The 22,394-nt window shown below is 43.4% G+C and overlaps 1 protein-coding gene across 1 annotated transcript in view; it reads left to right on the top strand.

Moving 5' to 3' along the window:
• LOC115203922 (GDNF family receptor alpha-2) overlaps positions 1-22,037 on the top strand; it is a 75,894-nt gene extending 53,857 nt beyond the window's left edge. Inside the window, exons 4-10 of the mRNA XM_029769011.1 lie at positions 8,794-8,987; positions 9,147-9,334; positions 19,003-19,112; positions 19,728-19,868; positions 20,129-20,313; positions 21,255-21,302; positions 21,709-22,037. Coding sequence (XP_029624871.1) covers positions 8,794-8,987; positions 9,147-9,334; positions 19,003-19,112; positions 19,728-19,868; positions 20,129-20,313; positions 21,255-21,302; positions 21,709-21,852 — 1,010 coding nt within the window. The 3' untranslated portion in view covers positions 21,853-22,037. The remainder of the gene's footprint in view (positions 1-8,793; positions 8,988-9,146; positions 9,335-19,002; positions 19,113-19,727; positions 19,869-20,128; positions 20,314-21,254; positions 21,303-21,708) is intronic.
• The last annotated feature ends 357 nt before the right edge of the window (positions 22,038-22,394 follow it).

Below are 22,394 nucleotides of genomic sequence, written 5' to 3'. Positions count from 1 at the left end.
AAAAAATAGTAAATCCAAGTGTACTAAACGAAGTGGAGTATGTTTGGTAGAAATTCAAAACCATCCAAGGTACAATGTCAAGTGGAAGGATGAAAAAAGCAGTAGGAAGTTGTCTGCTCAGAAAAATGCCCCAGTGCAGAGTAGGGTGCCCATGTAAATCAAAGTAGGCCTCAAAAGTTTCAGCAGACCTGTTTTGTATGTCTCCTTAAAAGTCAGTATGCACTATTGTCCAATGTGAAAAATGGGTGTGACTGAATCACATGGTGACAAAACAGACATAATTTAGACCTCTCATATCATTATTATGGATGAGGACAAAGGAGGAGAACAGACAAGAGGAGAAGGTGAAGATAGCAGAAGAGAGCGGAGAGAAGGAACAGAAAAGACGAAAGGAAAGTGGAGAAGGAGGAGAAGGAGGATGAGAGGGAACAAGAAAAGAAGGAAGGAAGAGGGGATATACACTGAACAAAAATATAAATGCAACATGCAAGGTGTTGGTTACATGTTTCACAAGTTTAAATAAAAGATCCCAGAAAGCTTATTTCTCTCAAATGTTGTGCAGAAATGTGTTTATATCCCTGTCAGTGAGCATTTTAAACTATGTGCTTGCACAACCAAAGAATTTGTCTGTCAGAAACTGTCAGAAAACGTCTCAGGGAAGCTCATCTGAGTGCTCGTCGTCCTCACCAGGGTCTTGATCTGACTACAGTTCGGCATTCTAACCAACCTCAGTGGGCAAATGCTTACCTTTGATGGCCACTGGCATGCTGGAGAAGTGTGCTCTTCATGGATGAATCCCGGTTTCAACTGTACCGGGCAGACAGCGTTTATGGCGTCATGTAGGCGAGCAGTTTGCTGATGTCATGCTTGCTTGCATACACAACAAGATTTCATGTTCACCTTTTTCCAAACGTCAAATTTCGAAGTTTGTCAAAACTTCAAAGTGGGACCCTTAAGTTTGTATACAGTTACGGTTACAACAGAAACAACTCGTTAAAGTGGAACTGACAGCGATTTAATTACATTGCAGATATGAAACAAACACAATCATAATATCAAATTCCCAGTTTATGCTACACAGCCATATTCATAAGAGGTTTTAAAAATAGGTTATATTTGCTTCAACATTCCATGACGTACACTAAAGCATTGTTGGCAGAATAGATGGATGCAGTTCAATATATGATAAATACACTGCTCAAAAAAATAAAGGGAACACTTAAACAACACAATGTAACTCCAAGTCAATCACACTTTGTGAAATCAAACTGTCCACTTAGGAAGCAACACTGATTGTCAATAAATTTCACATGCTGTTGTGCAAATGGAATAGACAACAGGTGGAAATTATAGGCAATTAGCAAGACACCCCCAATAAAGGAGTGGTTCTGTAGGTGGGGACCACAGATCACTTCTCAGTTCCTATGCTTCCTGGCTGATGTTTTGGTCACTTTTGAATGCTGCCGGTGCTTTCACTCTAGTGGTAGCATGAGACGGAGTCTACAACCCACACAAGTGGCTCAGGGAGTGCAGCTCATCCAGGATGGCACATCAATGCGAGCTGTGGTAAGAAGATTTACTGTGTCTGTCAGCGTAGTGTCCAGAGCATGGAGGCGCTACCAGGAGACAGGCCAGTACATCAGGAGACGTGGAGGAGGCCGTAGGAGGGCAATAACCCAGCAGCAGGACCGCTACCTCCACCTTTGTGCAAGGAGGAGCAGGAGAAGCACTGCCAGAGCCCTGCAAAATGACATCCAGCAGGCCACAAATGTGCATGTGTCTGCTCAAACGGTCAGAAACAGACACCATGAGGGTGGTATGAGGGCCCGACGTCCACAGGTGGGGATTGTGCTTACAGCCCAACACCGTGCAGGACGTTTGGCATTTGTCAGAGAACACCAAGATTGATAAATTCGCCACTGGCGCCCTGTGCTCTTCACAGATGAAAGCAGGTTCACACTGAGCACGTGACAGACGTGACAGAGTCTGGAGACACCGTGGAGAACGTTCTGCTGCCTGCAACATCCTCCAGCATGACCGGTTTGGCGATGGGTCAGTCATGGTGTGTTGTGGCATTTCTTTGGGGGGCCGCACAGCCCATGTGCTCGCCAGAGGTAGCCTGACTGCCATTAGGTACCGAGATGAGATCCTCAGACCCCTTGTGAGACCATATGCTGGTGCGGTTGGCCCTGGGTTCCTCCTAATGCAAGACAATGCTAGACCTCATGTGGCTGGAGTGTGTCAGCAGTTCCTGCAAGAGGAAGGCATTGATGCTATAGACTGGCCCACCCGTTCCCCAGACCTGAATCCAATTGAGCACATCTGGGACATCATGTCTCGCTCCATCCACCAACGCCACGTTGCACCACAGACTGTCCAGGAGTTGGCGGATGCTTTAGTCCAGGTCTGGGAGGAGATCCCTCAGGAGACCATCCGCCACCTCATCAGGAGCATGCCCAGGCATTGTAGGGAGGTCATACAGGCACGTGGAGGCCACACACACTACTGAGCCTCATTTTGTCTTGTTTTAAGGACATTACATCAAAGTTGGATCAGCCTGTAGTGTGGTTTTCCACTTTAATTTTGAGTGTGACTCCAAATCCAGACCTCAATGGATTGATAAATTGGATTTCAATTGATTATTTTTGTGTGATTTTGTTGTCAGCACATTCAACTATGTACAGAAAAAAGTATTTAATAGTATTTATTTTCTTTCATTCAGATCTAGGATGTGTTGTTTAAGTGTTCCCTTTATTTTTTTGAGCAGTATATAATTCACCAATACATTTCTTGGTACTCCAAAAATATTGCTATCAGGTTGCAAATCACAATTGGCCTGGTACATTGTTTGCTGCCTCTATTTGGGATGCACTGTTTCAGTTTCAATGGCTCAATATTTTGGACTAAAACTGACTAATGTAACTAAGCAAGGGCAATGATCACAAGTCAGTCATAACGTGGCTAATAGGCTAGCTTATCTATTTATGTAGCAAGCTAAAAATACGGAGCCTAACAGCTAGCTGCTAGGAGGATGTCATGCCATTGGAGGAGTGGGTGAGTGACTGACTTTTTCCCCTCATGTCATTTTTCGGTGGATAAACACAGCTAGAGATGCAGGTGCCAGTTGGTTAGCTAGTAAGAACTTGAATGACTGTTAACCAGTTAGCATATCGCTAGCGTTTGCAAATTCACTCTGGCTATCTACTCTGATTTCAGAGCACTCTTGTCTGAGTGTTGTAGAGCGCAGAATAACTGATGAATTTATGAACGTGCAACACCCACTGACACCACACATTGACTCGTTACCGGTAACCCCTGTATATAGCCTCATTATTGTTATTTTTTGTGTTACTTCCTTTTATTTTTTTACTTTAGTTTACTTAGTAAATATTTTCTTATCTCTATTTTCTTAATTGCATTGTTGGTTAAGGGGTGGTAAGTCAGCATTTCACGGCATTTCACCTGTTGCATGTGACAAATGCAATTTGATTTGATTTGATATGACCAACCGGTGTCAGTAAATGTAGGCAAAGAAAGTAACACTTAGTCTCGAATGCCCTAGATAACATGTAAACAGCCTAACCAGCTCTGCTAGGGCGAGTAAAATGGTCTGAGTAAGGTGTTCTCTCGCTTGTGTCTGAAAGTAGCTAACTAGCAAGCTAGACAACTTTAGCTAGTTGGCTTTGGTTGCTTGGTTGGGACAAGTAGGCTACAATTCCCCATCGTTTATCAGTGCAATTTTGACGGCCAGCTTACTGAAAAAGTTTGAGAGGGTTTATCTAATGTTTCTTCGTTAGATTTTAGCTCATCTTTCTCTGGCTAACATTAGTTCTTGATCTTTTTGTTGTTGTTGTGCATAACTGATGGAGAGAGAGCCTACCTTTTCATGGTTGTTTGATAAATAGGACTGTAAAGTTCCCAAATGTAATGTAAGATGACTCCCGTGGTGTTTACATATTTGCAGAAATCAATTCAGGTGTATTTTGTGGGTTTTGGCGAATGCGTTCTAATGATCATAAGTAGCGCTGTTGCAACTGCCCGTAAACACACAGTCCAGTTCAAAGTGAATGATGGCAGGCCTGTGTGGCAAATAAATGCCTACAGTAGCTCTGATTGGCTGGACGAGACAGACGTTTTATTAGGTTTTATTACTGCAGTTAATTGTCCAACCGCACGGCCACTTTCAAACGCATGGCCGCTTTCCCAATCTAATTTTCACAAATGCCTTAGTATACGTAATTCCCAAACATTCTATGAATTTTTGAAAATGGGAAAATGACCATATCTAAGTGCTCGCTTGTCAGAAAATGTAAAAAAAGAAGAAAAAAAGTGAAATATTATTCCTGGGATTGTATATGAACAGATGTCATGTTGCTAAAATCCTGTCAGTTTAAGTTTAGGCATTCATTCCGAATGGTTAATTTCAGGGTTAAGGTCTTGGTTAGGTTTAAAACGAAAAACCAGTACCTAACGCTTGGATTGAATTCGCGGCCCTCTGAGTCAGAGCCGGAGCTTGCGGCTTACTCCCATCCACAACTGGGCTCCAGAGTGGCGCAGCGGTCTGAGGCACTGCATCTCAGTGCAAGAGGCGTCACTACAGTCCCTGGTTTGAATCTAGGCTCTATCACATCCGGCCGTGATTGGGAGTCCCATAGGGCGGCGCACAATTGGCCCAGACGTCGTCTGGGTTTGGCCGGGGTAGGCCGTCATTGTAAATAAAAAAAATTTCTTAACTGACTTGCCTAGTTAAGTAAAGGTTAAATAAAAAAAATAAAAACCTCCCTAGCAAACTGCAAGCCTAGTTGATGGTACGGTAATAGCGCTCACCGTTGCCCAAAGGGGCTGGTTTTTAAGTAATCTCCCGACGTCCTTGGTACCTGGGTGGACATTGAATTTCACAACCTGGCTGTGCATACGTGCATGCTTGCATGCTTGAGCGTGTAATTGCATGTGTGTGTGTGTTTGTGCATATCTGCTATTGTGAAACCTGCTACATGCACATTAACTCTTTTGTGTGTGTTCCCTGCAGTACGTCTGAGCACAGGGGACTGTAGACATTGATCATTATCTAAGTGAGGTGGTTTGAATACATTCCATGCTCGGTTCTGTTTTATCAGTCTCTGGTTCTAACAAGGTTCCTCTTCTTTCATCTGACACATCATAGCTGTCTGTACAGCAGTGGAGGCTGCTGAGGGGAGGACGGCTCATAATAATGGCTGGAATGGAGTCAATGGAATGGCATCAACCGCATGGAAACCACATGTTTGATGTGTTTGATACCAATCCATTGACTCCATTCCAGCCATTATTATGAGCCGTCCTCCCTTCAGGAGACTCCACTGGTGTACAGTACGCTCTGCTCAGTACTGTCTAGCTTCACATGTACATCTCCATATCTTTTTCTACCGTATTATTTCCATCTATCTAATTCTACAGATATCTGTGTGCATATGCGTGTGTGTTTTATGTCTGTCATTGTGTGCGTGTGTGTGTGTGGCTTTGGCCAGGCTAGCCAGCTGTGTCTATGCTGCTCTCAGGTGTCTCTCTTCATCTCTCCTCTTTTCCCCTCCTTGTCAAATTCCTTCTCCTTTCCTCTTCCGCTCCTCACTTTGCCAGTTTCCCATCTTCCTCTCTCCGCCTCTCCTCTTCCACCACTCCCCCTCTCTCTGAACTTGTCTGGGGGGGTGTAGTTGAGAGGCTGCCTAACTGCAGCACTTTAATAAAACATATGTGTAAGACACTGTGTAAAAGTGTGTGTGTTTGTACATGTTTGTGTGTGTGCATGCGTGTGTACACATCTGAATGCGTGTGCGTGTGTGTGCATGTCTGGGGGCAAGGCTTTGTGTGTAGATGCCGTAAAGGCTGTGTGAGAGAGATAACAGCTGACCCAGGGCAACACTCTAATTGGCCCATGCACTCTGGATATTGCTCTCTCTCTCTCTCTCTCTCTCTCTCTCCCTCTCTCTCTCTCTCTCCATCTCTATCACTCCCTCTCCTGGGATCCCTCACTTTTCCCCTGAATACTTTAGCACAGGAAGGAGAGGAGAGGAGGACGGACATGAGATTAAGAGATAGACAGGGCCTTGGGCTATGGGCTTGAGACTCTTTTAACAAGAAGACACTGTTTAGATTGCAATCAAAGCCCTCGCACCTATGCGCCCGCGCACACACACACACACACACACACACACACACACACACACACACACTCACCAGCCAGCTGACCCATGATACAAGTCTGGATAGGAGGCGTACGTGGAGGGGGGGGGAGAGAGACAGAAAGAAAGAGGGGATAGAGAGAGTCAGAGGTGGTCTACAAATCATCTGCTCAAGAAAATATTGGCCCGCGGCTGATTCTTGTTGATGATCCCTCTACCTTAGCATTCGTCCACCATTGTAAGATATATTTTTTAAGCTATAGAAATGCATTTATTAACATCTACATTTGCTTTTGCCAGATGTATTATATTGCAGACACACAAATGCATATGTTTTAATTATATTGTGATCTAAACATAAACATAAAGAAAATTGTAAATATATTTTTTTAAATCCATAAAGTATCATTTTTGGAATGGTATACTGTTACTGTCTTCACTGCAACAACAAAATACATATAATTTTGTCCTTGAAACATTTAATTGAAATGCTGTAGAATTCCATTCATTCCTATGGAGTAATGATCCTTCTGGGGAGTGCCGATATGGCTGACCGGTGGCTTCAAAGCCTCTCACTGGCCAACACATAGCATCAGCAATCAAGGGTTTATAAAATACATAATTGGAAGGAACACACGGCCAGGTAGCTAGAGATATATACACAGCGTTCCCCCAACATTCCCCAAGGCCAGAGTGAGACAGCCTAATTTCCGTCCTGGCTGTAATTGATGCCTAAACTTAACCTTAAACACTTCAGAATTTGACGTTTGGAACAACTTTGAAATGTGACATTTCTGAAATATGGATGAACTTCTAATTCTGACATGAGACCTTGAGAGCTAGTTCACACACAACCAAACACTTATGTGAAATGTCCTACATGGCATTAGGCAATTTGAATCGGCCGCGAATAAGAGTAACACACACGAATAAGAGCAACACACACACACCACACATACCGGAAAATAATACAGACATCAGTGCACACACCAGTAATTCTGTGCAGCTGGAAGGTGAAGCTGTAATGAAGTCGTTATTCTCCAGTCATTAAGGCTTGTCTACTTCAATCACCCTGAGCTCAGCTGATTTGACACAATCAATACAGTACAAGGAGGGGAGGAGGGGGAGGTGTGTGTGTCAGTGTGTGTGTTTCAGAGTTGCCCTACGGGGACCAATAGTGCTCTATTAGAAGTCTAATATAAGATGTGGAGTATGAAATAAAAATGCTGATTTAGAATGTGTTCCCACTACAACAAACCGTGTCACCGATAATGAGAATAAGGGCTTGAACTTTACATAACAGTTTCTCCTTCCCACTGACAGTATTGTTTCTTTAAATTGTGTGTGTGTGTGTGTGTGTTTCTAGCATCATTAAACAGATATTATCCTGAGTTTATATTTGGCCACAGTCACATTAGACCAGGGTTCCCCAACTGGCGGCCCGCGTGCCGAATTTGGCCCCCAAGTTCTCTGAGAAAATTATTATTATATATATTTTTTTGTGGAATTTCATTGTTGGACAATGACTGTAAAAACATCAGGAACTCAGCTCCAAGTGATTTTAATTTAAGAAATCTATTCTCAAGTATTCCCATGCATAATAGAGAGACACGTGATTGTATACAAATGTAAGCAAGATTTGAAATGATTATGTTTCAGTCAAACATTATTTCTGTTTGGGCTTCTTGCGGTCAATTGAGAGTCTACAAATTATTTGTAATTAATTTCCGGCCCCCCGACCATCTGCTCCAGAAAAAAATTGGCCCGCAGCTGAATCTAGCTGGTGATCCCTGCATTAGTCTCTAGTGATGTGTAACAAGACAAGCACTGGGGTTAGATACAGATTGTGTCTGTGTCTGTTAACTTTCAGTACTCATATTAGCCTTTTCTCTCTAGCTTTCTCTCCTTCTCTCTATCTCTCTCTGCCTCTCAATTCAATTCAAGTGGCTTTATTGGCATGGGAAACATGTTTACATTGCCAAAGCAAGTGAAATAGATAATAAACAAAAGTGAAATAAATGATACAAAATTAACAGTAAACAGAAAACTCACAAAATTTCCAAAGGAATATGTTTCAAATGTCATATTATGGCTACGGTATATACAGTGTTAAAGTACAAAAGGCAAATATATATATATATATATATATATGGGTTGTATTAACAATGGTGTTTGTTCTTCACTGGTTGCCCATTTCTTGTGGCAACAGGTCACAAATCTTGCTGCTGTGATGGCACACTGTGGTATTTCACCTAATGGAAATGGGAGTTTATCAACATTTGATTTGTTTTCAAATTCCTTGTGGGTCTGTGTAATCTGAGGGAAATGTGTGTCTCTAATATGGTCATACATTTGGCAGGAGGTTAGGAAGTGCAGCTCAGTTTCCACCTTTATGGGCAGTATGCACATAGCCTGTCTTCTCTTGAGAGCCAGGTCTGCCTACGGTGGCCTCTCTCAATAGCAAGGCTATGCTCACTGAGTCTGAACAAAGTCAAAGCTTTCCTTCTTTTTGGGTCAGTCACAGTGGTCAGGTATTCTGCCACTGTGTACTCACTGTGTACTCACTGTGTACTCTCTCTCTCTCTCTCTCTCTCTCACTCTCTCTCTCTCTCTCTCAACCCCACCCCTCTCCCAGACTCCTCTCTGTCCAAGGCCAACCCATGCTCAGAGCCAGGAAAACCGTGTAACCCATGTCTTGACGCAGCCAAGGCCTGTAACCTCAACGAAACCTGCAAGAGACAACGCTCCAATTACATCGCTATCTGCAACAAGCCTCCTCAGCCCTCACAGGCCAACCATGAGCCTTGCAGCCGCAAACGATGTCACAAGGTGGGTGGTGGTTGGACTTAAGTCTGAAATGATCCTATTCCCTAGTAATACACTACTTCTAACGAGAGTCCCATCACATGGTGGATGATGATAATGATGATGATGATGATGATGATGAACACGACTATAATGATTGCAATTTGTCCTGTGTGTCCCCAGGCGCTGCGTCAATTTTTTGAGCGTGTGTCGTGGGAGCTGAGTTACCCCCTTTTGTTCTGCTCATGTCCTGACCAGGCCTGTGCAGAGAGACGTAGACAGACCATCGTACCTGCCTGCTCCCACCAGGAGAAACACAGACCCTCCTGTCTAGAGCTACGTCGCAACTGCCGCTCCGACGCACTCTGCAGGTAGGCTACACGCTCGCGCACACTCAAGTGTACACACGCATTTACACACGCATGCACACATTGAGCGCTGGGATCAGAATATTTTGGCTTCCTCATGAATTAGATTTTCTCTCTTCCTCCTACATAATGGTTTGTTTGGGTGGTTTGGTGTTTGTGTGTGTACTGAAAGGCTTTCAGGGTGATTTAGAGAGGGAGAGAAAGAAAGAGCGAGAGCAGAGATGGAGATAGAAGGGTAAAAAGAAAGAGCGAGGGGGCAGAGGAGAGAGTAAGAAGAAGAGCGAGAGGGGAAGAGAAGGGAGAGAGAGAGGTAGAGAGATTAAGAGAGAGGTAGAGGATGGTAACTGCGGGTATAACTTGGGGCCTCTGAGTTGGACGCTGATTGGAGCAGACAGCCATAAACTCATTAGCTATGCAAATATTGTAAATATGTAATAACAATGAATTAAAGAGAAGATTTAGGCAGAGCAAAACACCTGATTATAACCAAATACACACTCACAGATGCAGGGGGGGGGTATTGCTTTAGAGCCCTAATAAAATGAGGTAGATTGGGTCCTACTACTATTCAAATGTGCAAAATTGTATCTGAAATGTAGCCAACAACTGTCGTTTTTTATAAAAGCACAAAGATATGCGCCCCATTATACCACACAAGTGTATCCGAAATGCAGCTATAGTTGCCGTAGGCCTACACATAATTTTTCTGTGGGAGAGTTTCAGAAAAGCAAACTAAATCAAACTAACTGCATGTTCTATATTCATAGCTGATGTGAAATGTCCTACATGGCAGTAGCCAATTAGAATCTGCCGCTAATAAGAGTAAATGGCCATTCCAAGAGCAACGCACACACGCACGCACACACACACGCACGCACACACACTATAGCAAAATAGCAAGGAGGGGTGACAGAGTAGGCTGTGTCGTTTTCATCACTTTTACAGTAGCCTATCACACAACGACTGTGTGTAATGCAAATAAATGATAACAGAGTGAACGTTTGGTCCTGTACTACTGCGACATACAAAATGTCAAAAATGTTGGCCCTTCTGAAATGCAGCCATATACACAAGTCTCATTTTGCACACAAGAAAGGATACAATGTTGAAGAGAAGCCCTACACACACCGTAACCATCGAATTTGACTTCCGCTTTTAACCCAACTCCTCCAAAAGACACACATACAGTTTTTTTGGAGAGGTACAGGGAGCTGTCACACTGGGAGCCCAGGAGCTGTTCACTTGTAGACAGATTTCTCCTGTCGGACCCGAGATATGAACTAGTAAGCCTCTGATTGCTGGTTCGCCTCTCTAACCGCCAGGCTACCTGCCACCCCAGGACAATGGACAGAAGGTTACCACCAGTCAGTGTGATGAAAGGATAACGTTAGATGTACCACCCAAGAGGAGCACCATGCCAGGTGTTACCGCTGAGCACAACCAATAGGCTACATTGGTCATTTTCTCAGCAAATAACGCAAAGCTGTATGTCTATCAATAGTAATTAGACCCGCAAAAGCAAGAAATGACATTAAGAATCAAATAAATCTAAAATATGCATTGAATTAAAAAGCAAACACCTAAACAATATATTACATATTACAAAAATTGACCAACAACCAGTAGGCTTACATGAGGGAAAACAAATGGTTTTAGCTTACCATTTAGAAGAGTTGCAGCCTCCTCTATGCTGTGTTGAACCGTGAAAGGAAAGATGTACTTCAGGATGGAGAAGGAATTTTTGCACATTGCTGAAGGTGCCCCAAATGTTAATCCATGTTTCAGTGCCAACAGCACAGTCGGCATTGCTGACAAAGGCCCGCTGTTATTTTGAAGAACACTGAGTGGGGTCCTTGTTGTTGCTGGGTGTGGTTGCGATTTGTCTTTGCAAGCCACAATAAACTCAGCTTCCACTAGTTCAGTTTTGGTTAGATCCAACAACGGCTTGACCTTGTTCACATCAAAGTGTTTGGGCACAGGATCCATGGCACACAGAGGCTCCACCAGTTGACTATTTGGTTTGCTAAATCGTGATGACATTTCCCCCAGCACGGCATCCAAAATGCTGAAAACAGTTGTTCACTTCTCATTTCCATCACCATGCTGACCCACTGTGCTTTCAGTACTCTTGCAGAGTTTTACTGATGAGTCTCCTTAGTTTGCTTGGAGCTGGTGTGCTCATGCCCTCCTGGCATTCACCCAAAATCTTTTAGAATTCAGCATCATATCGCAGTTTATCAATGCACCCATAAGTACTGTGGACAAGTTTGACACCGGTGTGGAGATCAGTTGCTTCAGACTGCAGTAGCTTATTAGGAGGGTTGAGGAGCCCCAGGATATTGTGAATTATTGTTAGCAATGAACTTAACGCTCTGCTCTGTCACTGTTTTCAATAAGCCTGTGGCCTTGAGTCTCACATCTGTGCCATACGTGCAAGGAGATTCAAGCATCTCTGTGAGGTTGTCAGTTGATTTCAAAATGACTGACACAAACCACAACCAAATGCGATTAAATTTAGCATGCAATATTTTCTGCACACCCCCGTGTTTTTCCCGGACAGCACTCTAGCTGAGGCCAACATTTGTTAGCGCTGACTCTGAGGTAGATAAAATAAAATGGGTGAGAAGCCCCTGCCCCAATAGATCCGGGCCTGTCTCCTCTCCTCTCCTCTCGTAAATATACAGTAGGTGTTGTTAAAATGGGAGTGTAGGTTATTTCTGACCAATTATATTTAAGGTCAGCAGTGTCAGTTATACATTTCCATATTATTATAATTTCACTGTGTTTGGTTTGTGTGTGTTTTCCCTCTGCTAATGTAAATATTATAATAAGCTGTTTCCCATGGGATAACTGTGAATCTGCTTCACTGTAACTGACAGGTCAGAGTCAGAGGGAGAGAGAGAGAGAGAGCGGAGAGAGAGTTGAAAGAGCGGTCGGGAGAGAGGAGTGGACAGAGAATCTATGTCCTCATTGGATATGCATGTGCACTACTTTGGCTAGCCAAGGCTGTTAGCTTGGACACTAGACTACAGCATAGCAGTTAGCTGTCAGACAGTGAGTCTGCCTTGTCTTTCAACACAGTTCTCTTATCGAATATGAATTTGCACACACAAATACAAATACACACACACAAATGCACACAAGCACACACACACTCCGCCCTTTGATCGTTGTCTATGAGTCAGACACCACATCCACCATCACAGCTCCCCCAAACCAAGGGCACAGAAGTCAGTGTGTGTGTCAACTTCAAAGGTTCGTGTGAAGCATTGCTCATCCATCCGAAGACACCTAAACACATACCGACATAGACACCAAAACACACACACAGGCATAAGCACACTCCCATGGAATGACTGACCTCAATAAGAACGTCAACAGCACAGTATTCAGACCTGTCAGTCATACACACACATGCAATTTGGTCAAGATTCGGTATGTGTTTTAATCACTTAATAAATAATCAACCAAATTGTTATTAGTGAAAACACTATAACTAATTGGTAGGTCTAACTTTACTAGTTACTTCTGTGAACTTTCATTATCCTCCCTCAATTCGAAAATAGACTTAAAGATATGTGGGTTTTTGGTAACAGAATGACAACACTAAGCAATATTTTTCTTACATTTACAGAAGGCCAATCATTTCTGCAAAACTAAATACACATGCTGATAATATTTGGCAGGGGTCTTTACTTCAAGACTATTGTTTTTGATGTATCTCTAAAATCTTTGATGACTTTTTCTGCTAGATATTTTCTAAGATCCCATTTGACCAGAAATCAAAGCCTTTGCTTATTCCACATTTTGGAAAAATGTTGAAGAATATATATATATATATACCAAATATACCAAATATATATAAAGTGCATTCGGAAAGTATTCAGGCCCCTTGATTTTTTTCCACGTTGTGTTACGTTAAAGCATTATTCTAAAATGGATTGAATATCATTTTTTTCTCATCAATATACACACAATACCCCGTAATGAAAAAGCGAAAACAGGTTTTTAGAATTTTTTACAAATGTATTAAAACATAGACCTCCGGAGCTGGTGAACGGAATGATCAGCAGTACAAGGGGGGATCCGTGACAAGATGTTTCTACAACTTGATTGGAGTCCACCTGTGGTCCAATCAAGATTGGACATGATTTGGAAAGGTTACACCCCTGTCTCTATAAGGTCCCACAGTTGACAGTGCATGTCAGAGCACAAACTAAGCCATGAGGTCAAAGGAATTGTCTGTTGAGCTTTGTGTCGAGTCAAAGATCTGGGGAAGGGTACCAAAAAATATCTGCTCATTGAAGGTCCCCAGTAGCCTCCATCATTCTTAAATGGAAGAAGTTTGGAACCACCAAGACTCTTCCTGGAGCTGGACGCCCGGCCAAACTGAGCAATCTGGGGAAAAGGAATGTCCTTACTGAAGAGCTCAGTGATGAGGTTTTGATGTTGGTGTGCTGTGCCTTTTTTCTCCACGCATAGTGTTGTGTGTTCCTTCCAAACAACTCCAAACAACTGTTTTTAGCTGTTTTTAGTCAAGATGTTTGTGTTTTTAAATGTAATATGTTTTTGTTGTACTGTATGTGTGTTTATAGTTTTGCTTAATGTTGTGTGAGTGTACGTAATTTGGTTTGTCTGAAATGTTGTTCCCCTTGCTGCTGTTGGACCAGGTCTCTCTTGGAAAATAAATATTTATCTCAATGAGAATAAACCTGTATAAATAAAGGTAAAATTTAAAAATGTAAAAAAACTCAACAGTAGGTTCATCTGTCCACAGAATATTTTGCAATAGCACTGTGGAACATCCAGGTGCACTTTTGCAAACTTCAGATGTGCAGCAATGGTTTATTTTGGACAGTAGTGGCTTCTTCCGTGATGTCCTCCCATGAACACAATTCTTGTTTAGTGTTTTACGTATCGTAGACTTGTCAACAGAGATGTTAGCATGTTCCAGAGATTTCATTGTCTTTTTGACACTCTAGGATTCTTCTTAACCTCATTGAGCATTTTGTGTTGTGCTCTTGCAGTCATCTTTGCAGGACTGCCACTCCTAGGGAGAGTACCAACAGTGCTAAACTTTCTCCATGTATAGACAATTTGTCTTACCGTGGACTGATGAACATCAAGGCTTTTAGAGATACTTTTGTAACCCTTTCCAGCTTTATGCAAGTCAACAATTCTTAATCTTAGGTCTTCTTCTCTTTTGTTCAAGGCATGGTTCCCATCAGACAATGCTTCTTGTGAATAGCAAACTCAAATTTTGTGAGTGTTTTTTATATTGCAAGGCAGCTCTAACCAACATCTCCAATCTGGTCTCATTGATTGAACTCCAGGTTAGCTGACTCCTGACTCCAATTAGCTTTTGGAGAAGTCATTAGCCTAGGTGTTCACATACTTTTTCCAACCTACATTGTAAATGTTTAAATTATGTATTCAATATAGACAAGAAAAACACAATAATTTGTGTGCTTTTAGTTTAAGCACACTATGTTTGTCTATTGTTGCGACTAAGATGAAGATCAGATCAAATTTGATGGACAATTTATGCAGAAATCCAGGTAATTCCAAAGGGTTCACATGCTTTTTCTTGCCACTGTAGGTCCTGGATTTCAGGAAGCTTGGCTCCAGTGATGTACTGGGCCATGCGCACTACCCTCTGTAGTGCCTTATGGTCAGATATCGAGCAGATGCCATACCAGGCTGTGATACAACCGGTCAGGATGCTCTCGATGGTGCAGCTGTTGAACTTTTTGGGCATCTGGGGACCCATCCCCCTCTCCTGAAGGGGAAAAAGTGTTGTCATGCCCTCTTCACAAGTGTCTTGGTGTGTTTGGACCATGATAGTTTGTTGGTGATGTGGACACCAAGGAACTTGAAACTCTCGACCCGCTCCACTTCAGTCCCTTCGATGTTAATAGGGGCCTGTTCGGCCCTCCTTTTCCTATAGTCCACAATCAGCTCATTTGTCTTGCACACATTGAGAGGGAGGTTGTTGTTCTGGCACCACACTGCCAGGTCTCTGACCTCCTCCCTATAGGCTGTCTCATCATTGTCAGTGATCAGGCCTACCACTGTTGTGTCATCAGCCAACTTAATGAGTCATGATTGTTGGAGTCATGCTTTCCCACACAGTCATGGGTGAACAGGGAGTACATGAGGGAACAAAGCACGCACACCTGAAGGGCCTCAGTGTTGAGCATCAGCGTGGAAGATGTGTTGTTGCCTACCCTTAACACCTGGGGGCGGCCCGTCAGGAAGTCCTGAATCCAGTTGCAGAGGGAGGTGTTTAGTCCCAGGGTCCTTAGCTTAGTGATGAGCTTTGTGGGCACTATGACGTTGAATGCTGAGCTGTAGTCAATGAACAGCATTCTCACATAGGTGTCCCCTTTGTCCAGGTGGGAAAGGAGTGCAGTGTGAAGTGCGATAGAGATGACGTAATCTGTGGATCTGTTGGGGCGGTGTGCGAATTGGAGTGGGTCTAGGGTTTCTGGCATGATGGTGTTGATGTGAGCCATGACCAGCCTTTCAAAGCACTTCATGGCTACGTACATGATTCTAGGGGCAGTAATAATTCAGGCAGGTTACCTTCACTTTCTTGGGCACAGTGCTATGGTGGTCTGTTTGAAACATGTAGGTATTACAGAGGGAGAGGTTGAAAATGTCAGTGAAGACAATTGCCATTGTGGAATCATGTAGTAAGCAAACATACGGAACATATGGATTCATATAGTAACCAAAAAGTGTTAAACACATCAAAATATATTTTCTATTTGAGATTCTTCAAAGTAGCCACCTTTTGCCTTGATGATAACTTTGCACACTCTTGGCATTCTCTCAACCAGCCTTTTCTTTTACCTTTATGTAACTAGGCAAGACAGTTAAGAACACATTCTTATTTTACAATGACGGCCTACCCCGGCCAAACCCTCCCCTAACTTGGACAATGCTGTGCCAATTGTGCACCACCCTATGGGACTCCAGATCACAGTTGGTTGTGATACAGCCCAGGATCGAACCAGGGTCTGTAGTGACGCCTCTAGCACTGAGATGCAGTACCTCAGACCACTGCACCACTCGGGAGCTTCATGAGGTAGTCACCTGGAATGCATTTCAATGAACTGGTGTGCCTTGTTAAAAGTGAATTATCGCAGCATTTTGCAGCAATATGCCATTCCATCTGGTTTGCGTTTAGTGGGACTATCATTTGATTTTGAACAGGACAATGACCCAAAACACACCTCCAGGCTGTGTAAGGGCTATTTGACCAAGGAGAGTGATGGAGTGCTGCATCAAATCACCCAACCTCAACCCAATTGAGATGGTTTGGGATGAGTTGGACCGCAGAGTGAAGGAAAAGCAGCCAACAAGTGCTCAGCATATGTGGGAACTCCTTCAAGATGGTTGGAAAATAAATGTTGATTTGTTTAACACTTTTTTGCTTACTACATGGTTCCATGTGTTCTTTCATAGTTTTGATGTCTTCAATATTATTCTATAATGTAGAAAATTGCAAGAATAAAGAAAAAGCCTTGAATAAGTAGGTGTGTCAAAACTTTTGACTGGTATTGTACACATAGTGTATGAAAATGCTGCATGTCATGTTTCAAAAACGATATCTATCTTACCTCTATATTGATTATGTTCTCCGGATTTGAGAAGACGAGTTCAATGGTAAGCCTACCAGGTAGCCTTAATTCTCGCACAGCATCTAACCTAGCTGACTCAATGCTATTTTCTTGATGTCACGACTTCCGCCCGAAGTCGGTCCCTCTCCTTGTTTGGGCGGCGGTCGACGTCACCGGCCTTCTAGCCATTGCCGATCCACTTTTCATTTTCTATTTGTTTTGTCTTTGTTTTACACACCTGGTTTCAATTCCCCCAATTACATGTTCATTATTTAACCCTCTGTTTTCCCCATGTTTTTTGTGCGTGATTGTTTTATGTATGTTCGGTCCGTTATTGTTGGCTCGGTATTACGACATGTTATTGGAATATTTGAGTAAAGTTACTTGTGTTACTCATCCCTGCTGTCCTGCGCCTGACTCCTCTGCACCAGCTACACCCAGACGTACCTGATATATGACCACTTTTTTTTCCTCTGGCCTCCATTGATTTAGTCACCCTTATTTTGACCATCCAACAATGGGAAAAACGCCAATAAATGTTGAAGGAAATATGATAGAGCCATGACGTTTTGGCCATTTGTTTTCTTAGAGGATTATCTACAAAATTACCCATTGGTCAAAATATGTGTTTTTGATTGGACACCCTATACCAAGCTAGGAAGCTGATGTCATATAGAAATATGTGTTTTTCATGTTAATGGTAGGGCAGAAAGAAATAGTGTACTGCTTTTGACCAGGGTCCGTATGGCTCTGGTCAAACGTGGTGCACAATATAGGGAATAAGGTGCCATTTAGGACATAAAATTGAAAATAACTCTAATTGGAATCGAGGAAGACCGGATGAGGGAAATATTCTACAACTGAGAAAGGCCCTTTTTGTTTCTCTTTTGAGTTTCTCTTTTGAGTTTCTTGTTTGAGTGCACAGCGGCGACTTTGAACGTCCTTGGTGGTTTTTTTAATGGGCATTGAGACAAAACTGGAAGATATCAACAGGACATTTATGCTCGGCTCACTTTCCCTTCCCTTCCCCGTGAGAGACTGAAAATGTAAAGCAAATAATGATCTCTGTGCGGTTCTTTTTCCACTGGCTACCTATGCCTGCGGAGGTGTCTGACACTCTACAGTACAAAGCAGATAGCTACTGTTTGGCCTTGGCTAACACCGTCTCTCTTACATAGCCTCATTCACAATGCAATGAAAGACAGCTTACTTTGTCTTGAGGTAACATGTGAATGCGATGTAGTTTTTATCCAACCTTCCATTGTCATTGGCTTGTGTCGAAGTCGATTATTTTCCCTATCAAATCAATTGGAGTGGACTGTGAGAATGGATGGTAGGTTGGGATCGAGACTCTTTAACAGCAAAAAGTAGTTGCTGGGTAGATAATCAATAACCCTTGTAATTCAAAACAACCGATTCACCTTATTTTAGAACTACAGAAAACAATAATATCTCCCATAAAATAGCCTTACAATATTTTCATAATGCTTACTGTAAGTACTATAGTGGGTGGTTCCAATGGCTTAGTGGGTTAGAGCATGATGCTGGCAATATTAGGGTTGTGGGTTTGATGCCTGCATATACAATTCCTGTATGTACAAAACATTATGGTCACCTGCTCTTTCCATGACATAGACTGACCAGGTGAATCCAGGTGAAAGCTATGATCCCTTATTGATGTCACTTGTTAAATCCACTTCAATCAACTGCAAAGCTGCTGGGTTTTTCATGCACACACTGCTGGATTTTTCATGCTCAACAGTTTCCCGTGTGTATCAAGAATGGTCCACCACCCAAAGGACATCCAGCCAACTTGACAAAACTGTGGAAAGCATTGGAGTCAACGTGGGCCAGCATCCCTGTGGAATGCTTTCGACGCCTTGCAGAGTCCACGTCCTGACGAATTGAGGCTGTTCTGAGGGCAAAAGTGGGGTGTGCAACTCAAAATTAAGAAGGTGTCCATAATGTTTAAGTTCCTTCGGTTGAAATGCTAAAATGGCGATATTACGATGAAGGTTTTTCATTTGCCCCTGTGTGTGCATGTAGGTCAAGACTGGCTGATTTCCATACCACCTGTCAGATGACTGGTCACTCCATCAACAGCTGTCCCCATGATAACTACCACGGCTGCCTAATGGCCTACGTAGGCCTCATTGGTGAGTACATACACACACACACTCTCGCAACTCAATCACCAAAGAAAACGCCATACCTTACCATAACTGCAGATACAGAGATATGACATGGCTTGCCATTTTAAATATGGCTTGTCTGAAGATAATGGAGTGTTCCACATAATTTTCTGTATTTTAGTAAAACTGTGCGAAATTAAAACCGAAACTAACCTTGATATTTGTTCAATTTAGGAAATGGAGTTATTCTTTGGCATTAATTCCGAGTGGTTACGGTTAGGGTTAAGGTTTGGGATAGGTTTAAAACAGAAAATAAATGTTACTAAACGATTGCCTAGCACTGGGGTTGAAAACGCGATGCTCATTTGAAGACCATTCTCAACCCGATCCCCAAAGGCCTGGCTCGTTGCAAGCCAACTAGATGATATTAGGGGCTCGCGTTGCCCCTAGTGGATGGTAGGAAATTGCTATGTAAATTAAATCTCACCCCATTTCACCATTTCAAATATGCCTAAATATGCCGTAGTCCACTAGAGTTTGGCTTCCTCTCTCCATTTAAAAGGGTTTTCTATCCCAGCAGAAGTGTTCTTCAAACGTACTCTTGGTTCTGAATATTGTCTACTCCCTCCCTCTGTCCAGGGTCTGATGTGACTCCTAACTACATGGACAGCAGTCCCAGTAACAGCACCATCTCTCCCTGGTGCTCCTGCAGAGGGACTGGCAACCAGGAACAGGAGTGTGACGCCTTCCTCAGAGACTTCACACACAACACCTGCCTCAGTGAGTGGAATGTGTGTGTGTGTGTGTGTGTGTGTGTGTGTGTGTGTGTGTGTGTGTGTGTGTGTGTGTGTGTGTGTGTGTGTGTGTGTGTGTGTGTGTGTGTGTGTGTGTGTGTGTGTGTGTGTGTGTGTGTGGCGTGTGTGTTTTTTGTTGTGTCCCTCTGTGTTTCTTTTTCTGACAGTGACCTAGCTGTAATACCTGCACTCCATCTTGCCTCTCTCTTCTCTCTTCTTCTCTCTCTCTCCTGCCTGTTTCTGTAGAGAATTCCATCCAGGCGTTTGGCTATGGATCAGAGGGGAGTGTACTACCCGTCACAGAGTCTTTGGCCACGCCCTTTCCTCCCATACAGCCACCCCTCAACTCTAAGCCCGCTCCCTCTCTCCAAGCCAATGACGTCAAGCCTCTGGATAGCGCTTGTGTTTTCTCGACCTGTGCCAACCTTAAGGTGTGTGCCTGTGTGTGCGTGTCAATGGTTATCAATAGTGACGTTAGTTCATGTGACGTATCTACTTTCATAGTGTATAGGGAGCAACATGTATAAATTATTTAATCATTCGACACTTGACCGGCTGAGGAAATATCTAGTCCTGACGTTCTAAATATTCCCTAACTGGGATGGAGGCTGGAGGGGAAATACACACACGGACAGAATACATCATGGTAACTGTGAGATGGATGGAAATATTCATGCTGTGTGTACATGGATGTGTGTGTGTGTGTGTGTGTGTGTGTGTGTGTGTGTGTGTGTGTGTGTGTGTGTGTGTGTGTGTGTGTGTGTGTGTGTGTGTGTGTGTGTGTGTACATGGATGTGTGTGTGTGTGTGTATACTGGACTGTAAGTTTAAACTGTCAAAGGCCTGCAGCTGGCGGTCTAATCCCAGGACTTCTGTCTCCTGCACGGAACCCCTGACATTCAGACTGATCACGAAGAGGTCGGGGGGAGGGTGTGTGTGTGTGAGTGTGTTTGTTATACTCGTTATTTATCTCTCAGTTCTCTGCTCTCTATTATTCTCTTGATTTCCTGGCCATGACAAGAGCTCTTCCTGTTCTGAGAGGAGATAAGATCTGATTGGCTCTCCCACCCAGGCGACGGGCAGGGATATGCTAATGAGACCCCGAGAGGGGCTGATGGTAGAGGGAGATAACTGCAGACTTTGGCGTGAGCGAGTGAGAGAGAGAGAGAGTGTGTGTTGGTGTGTGTGTGACACACACTGTCCCTCTGGCAGTGTGAGGAGTTAATCACAGTCTTCATTCTCTCCTTCTTCTGTAACTCTATTTAAATCATGAGCTGATAATGTGAGGATCCATCTGCAATATATGTGTGTATGTGTGTGTTGTTGCTTATGCTGTGTGTAAGTCGATGCTGATGGTGTGGTTTTTTTTCCAGGAGGGAGGACAAAAGTGCATTCCTTCCAATGACTTCGAGTGTGAAGAGGTGAGCATGAGTGTTTGCGCATTGGTGTGTGTGTGTGAGTGTGTGTGTCTCTTTGACTGTGACAGAACTCATAACAGGTTTTCTGAAAGCAGCAGCCCTCCATCTCTCCTCCTCCTCCGTAACACTGTCCATTTCCCTCTCCTCCTCCTCCACGTTCTGTCCATCTGTCATATCTGCTTTACTCTTCTCTGCATCTCCATCTACTCTGTCCATCCATCTATAAACATCTTCATCACTATGTTCATCCATCCATCTATCCACCCATAACTCAATCCTGTCATGCTGCTCTTTCCCTCGTCTTCTCTCTCTTTTCAAAGCACATTTACATCAGATGACTAATTCTCTCTCTCATATTACCTTTACATGACCTCTCTTTACCCCCCCCCTCTCTCTCTCTCCCTCTCAGGCGTTATTGGCCCAGGGTTCTGTGGATTCTGAGGGAGAGGAGGGGAGAGCCCAGCGCTCTGCAGCAGCCTCTGGACCCCTGGGTGTGAGAGGGTGTGTGAGTGTGTATGTGACCATGCTGGGGCTTCTGCTCCAGGCTCTGTAGCATACATACTTACCTGACCCCTAATCTATAAACCCCGTCTTCGGGGTCAGACAGGAAGCTAGAACGCCACGCACAGGAACTTCTGTGACATCTCATCCTCCACTACCATGTCAACCAAAACAACAACCACAACATCAACAGAAGAGCCGGGAGAGGAGGAGAGCAGAGGATAAGAGAGGAGCAAAGTGAGAATGGAGAGGAGAAGTGAGGAGATGATGAGGATAAGAGAGGAGGGGAGAGAGAAGAGATGGGCCCTGATCCTACAGCACAGAGAGAGAGAAAGAGAACAATAGAGAGAACACGAGACAGATGCTGGATCGACTGAAGGATGTTTTGATGGATCACCAGAGAGACTTGAGCCTCTGATTCTGTCCTATTCTCCTACCCAAAACATTGAGGACTGAGTTCTACATTACCATACTTTGTATTGATGCGTTTCTGAGTGCATAGACACTTTGGCTGAGCTGGCAGTTCTGATGTCTTAACTGGTAGAGAGTACAATGAGCTTGTGAAGTGTGCTGCCAACAGACGCACTTGTTAAA

Source organism: Salmo trutta, chromosome 12 (genome assembly GCF_901001165.1).
Source record: "Salmo trutta chromosome 12, fSalTru1.1, whole genome shotgun sequence".
Taxonomy (NCBI): Eukaryota; Metazoa; Chordata; class Actinopteri; order Salmoniformes; family Salmonidae; genus Salmo; species Salmo trutta.
The sequence above is the reverse complement of the archived record's forward strand: the minus strand, read 5'-3'. Positions and strand labels throughout refer to the sequence as shown.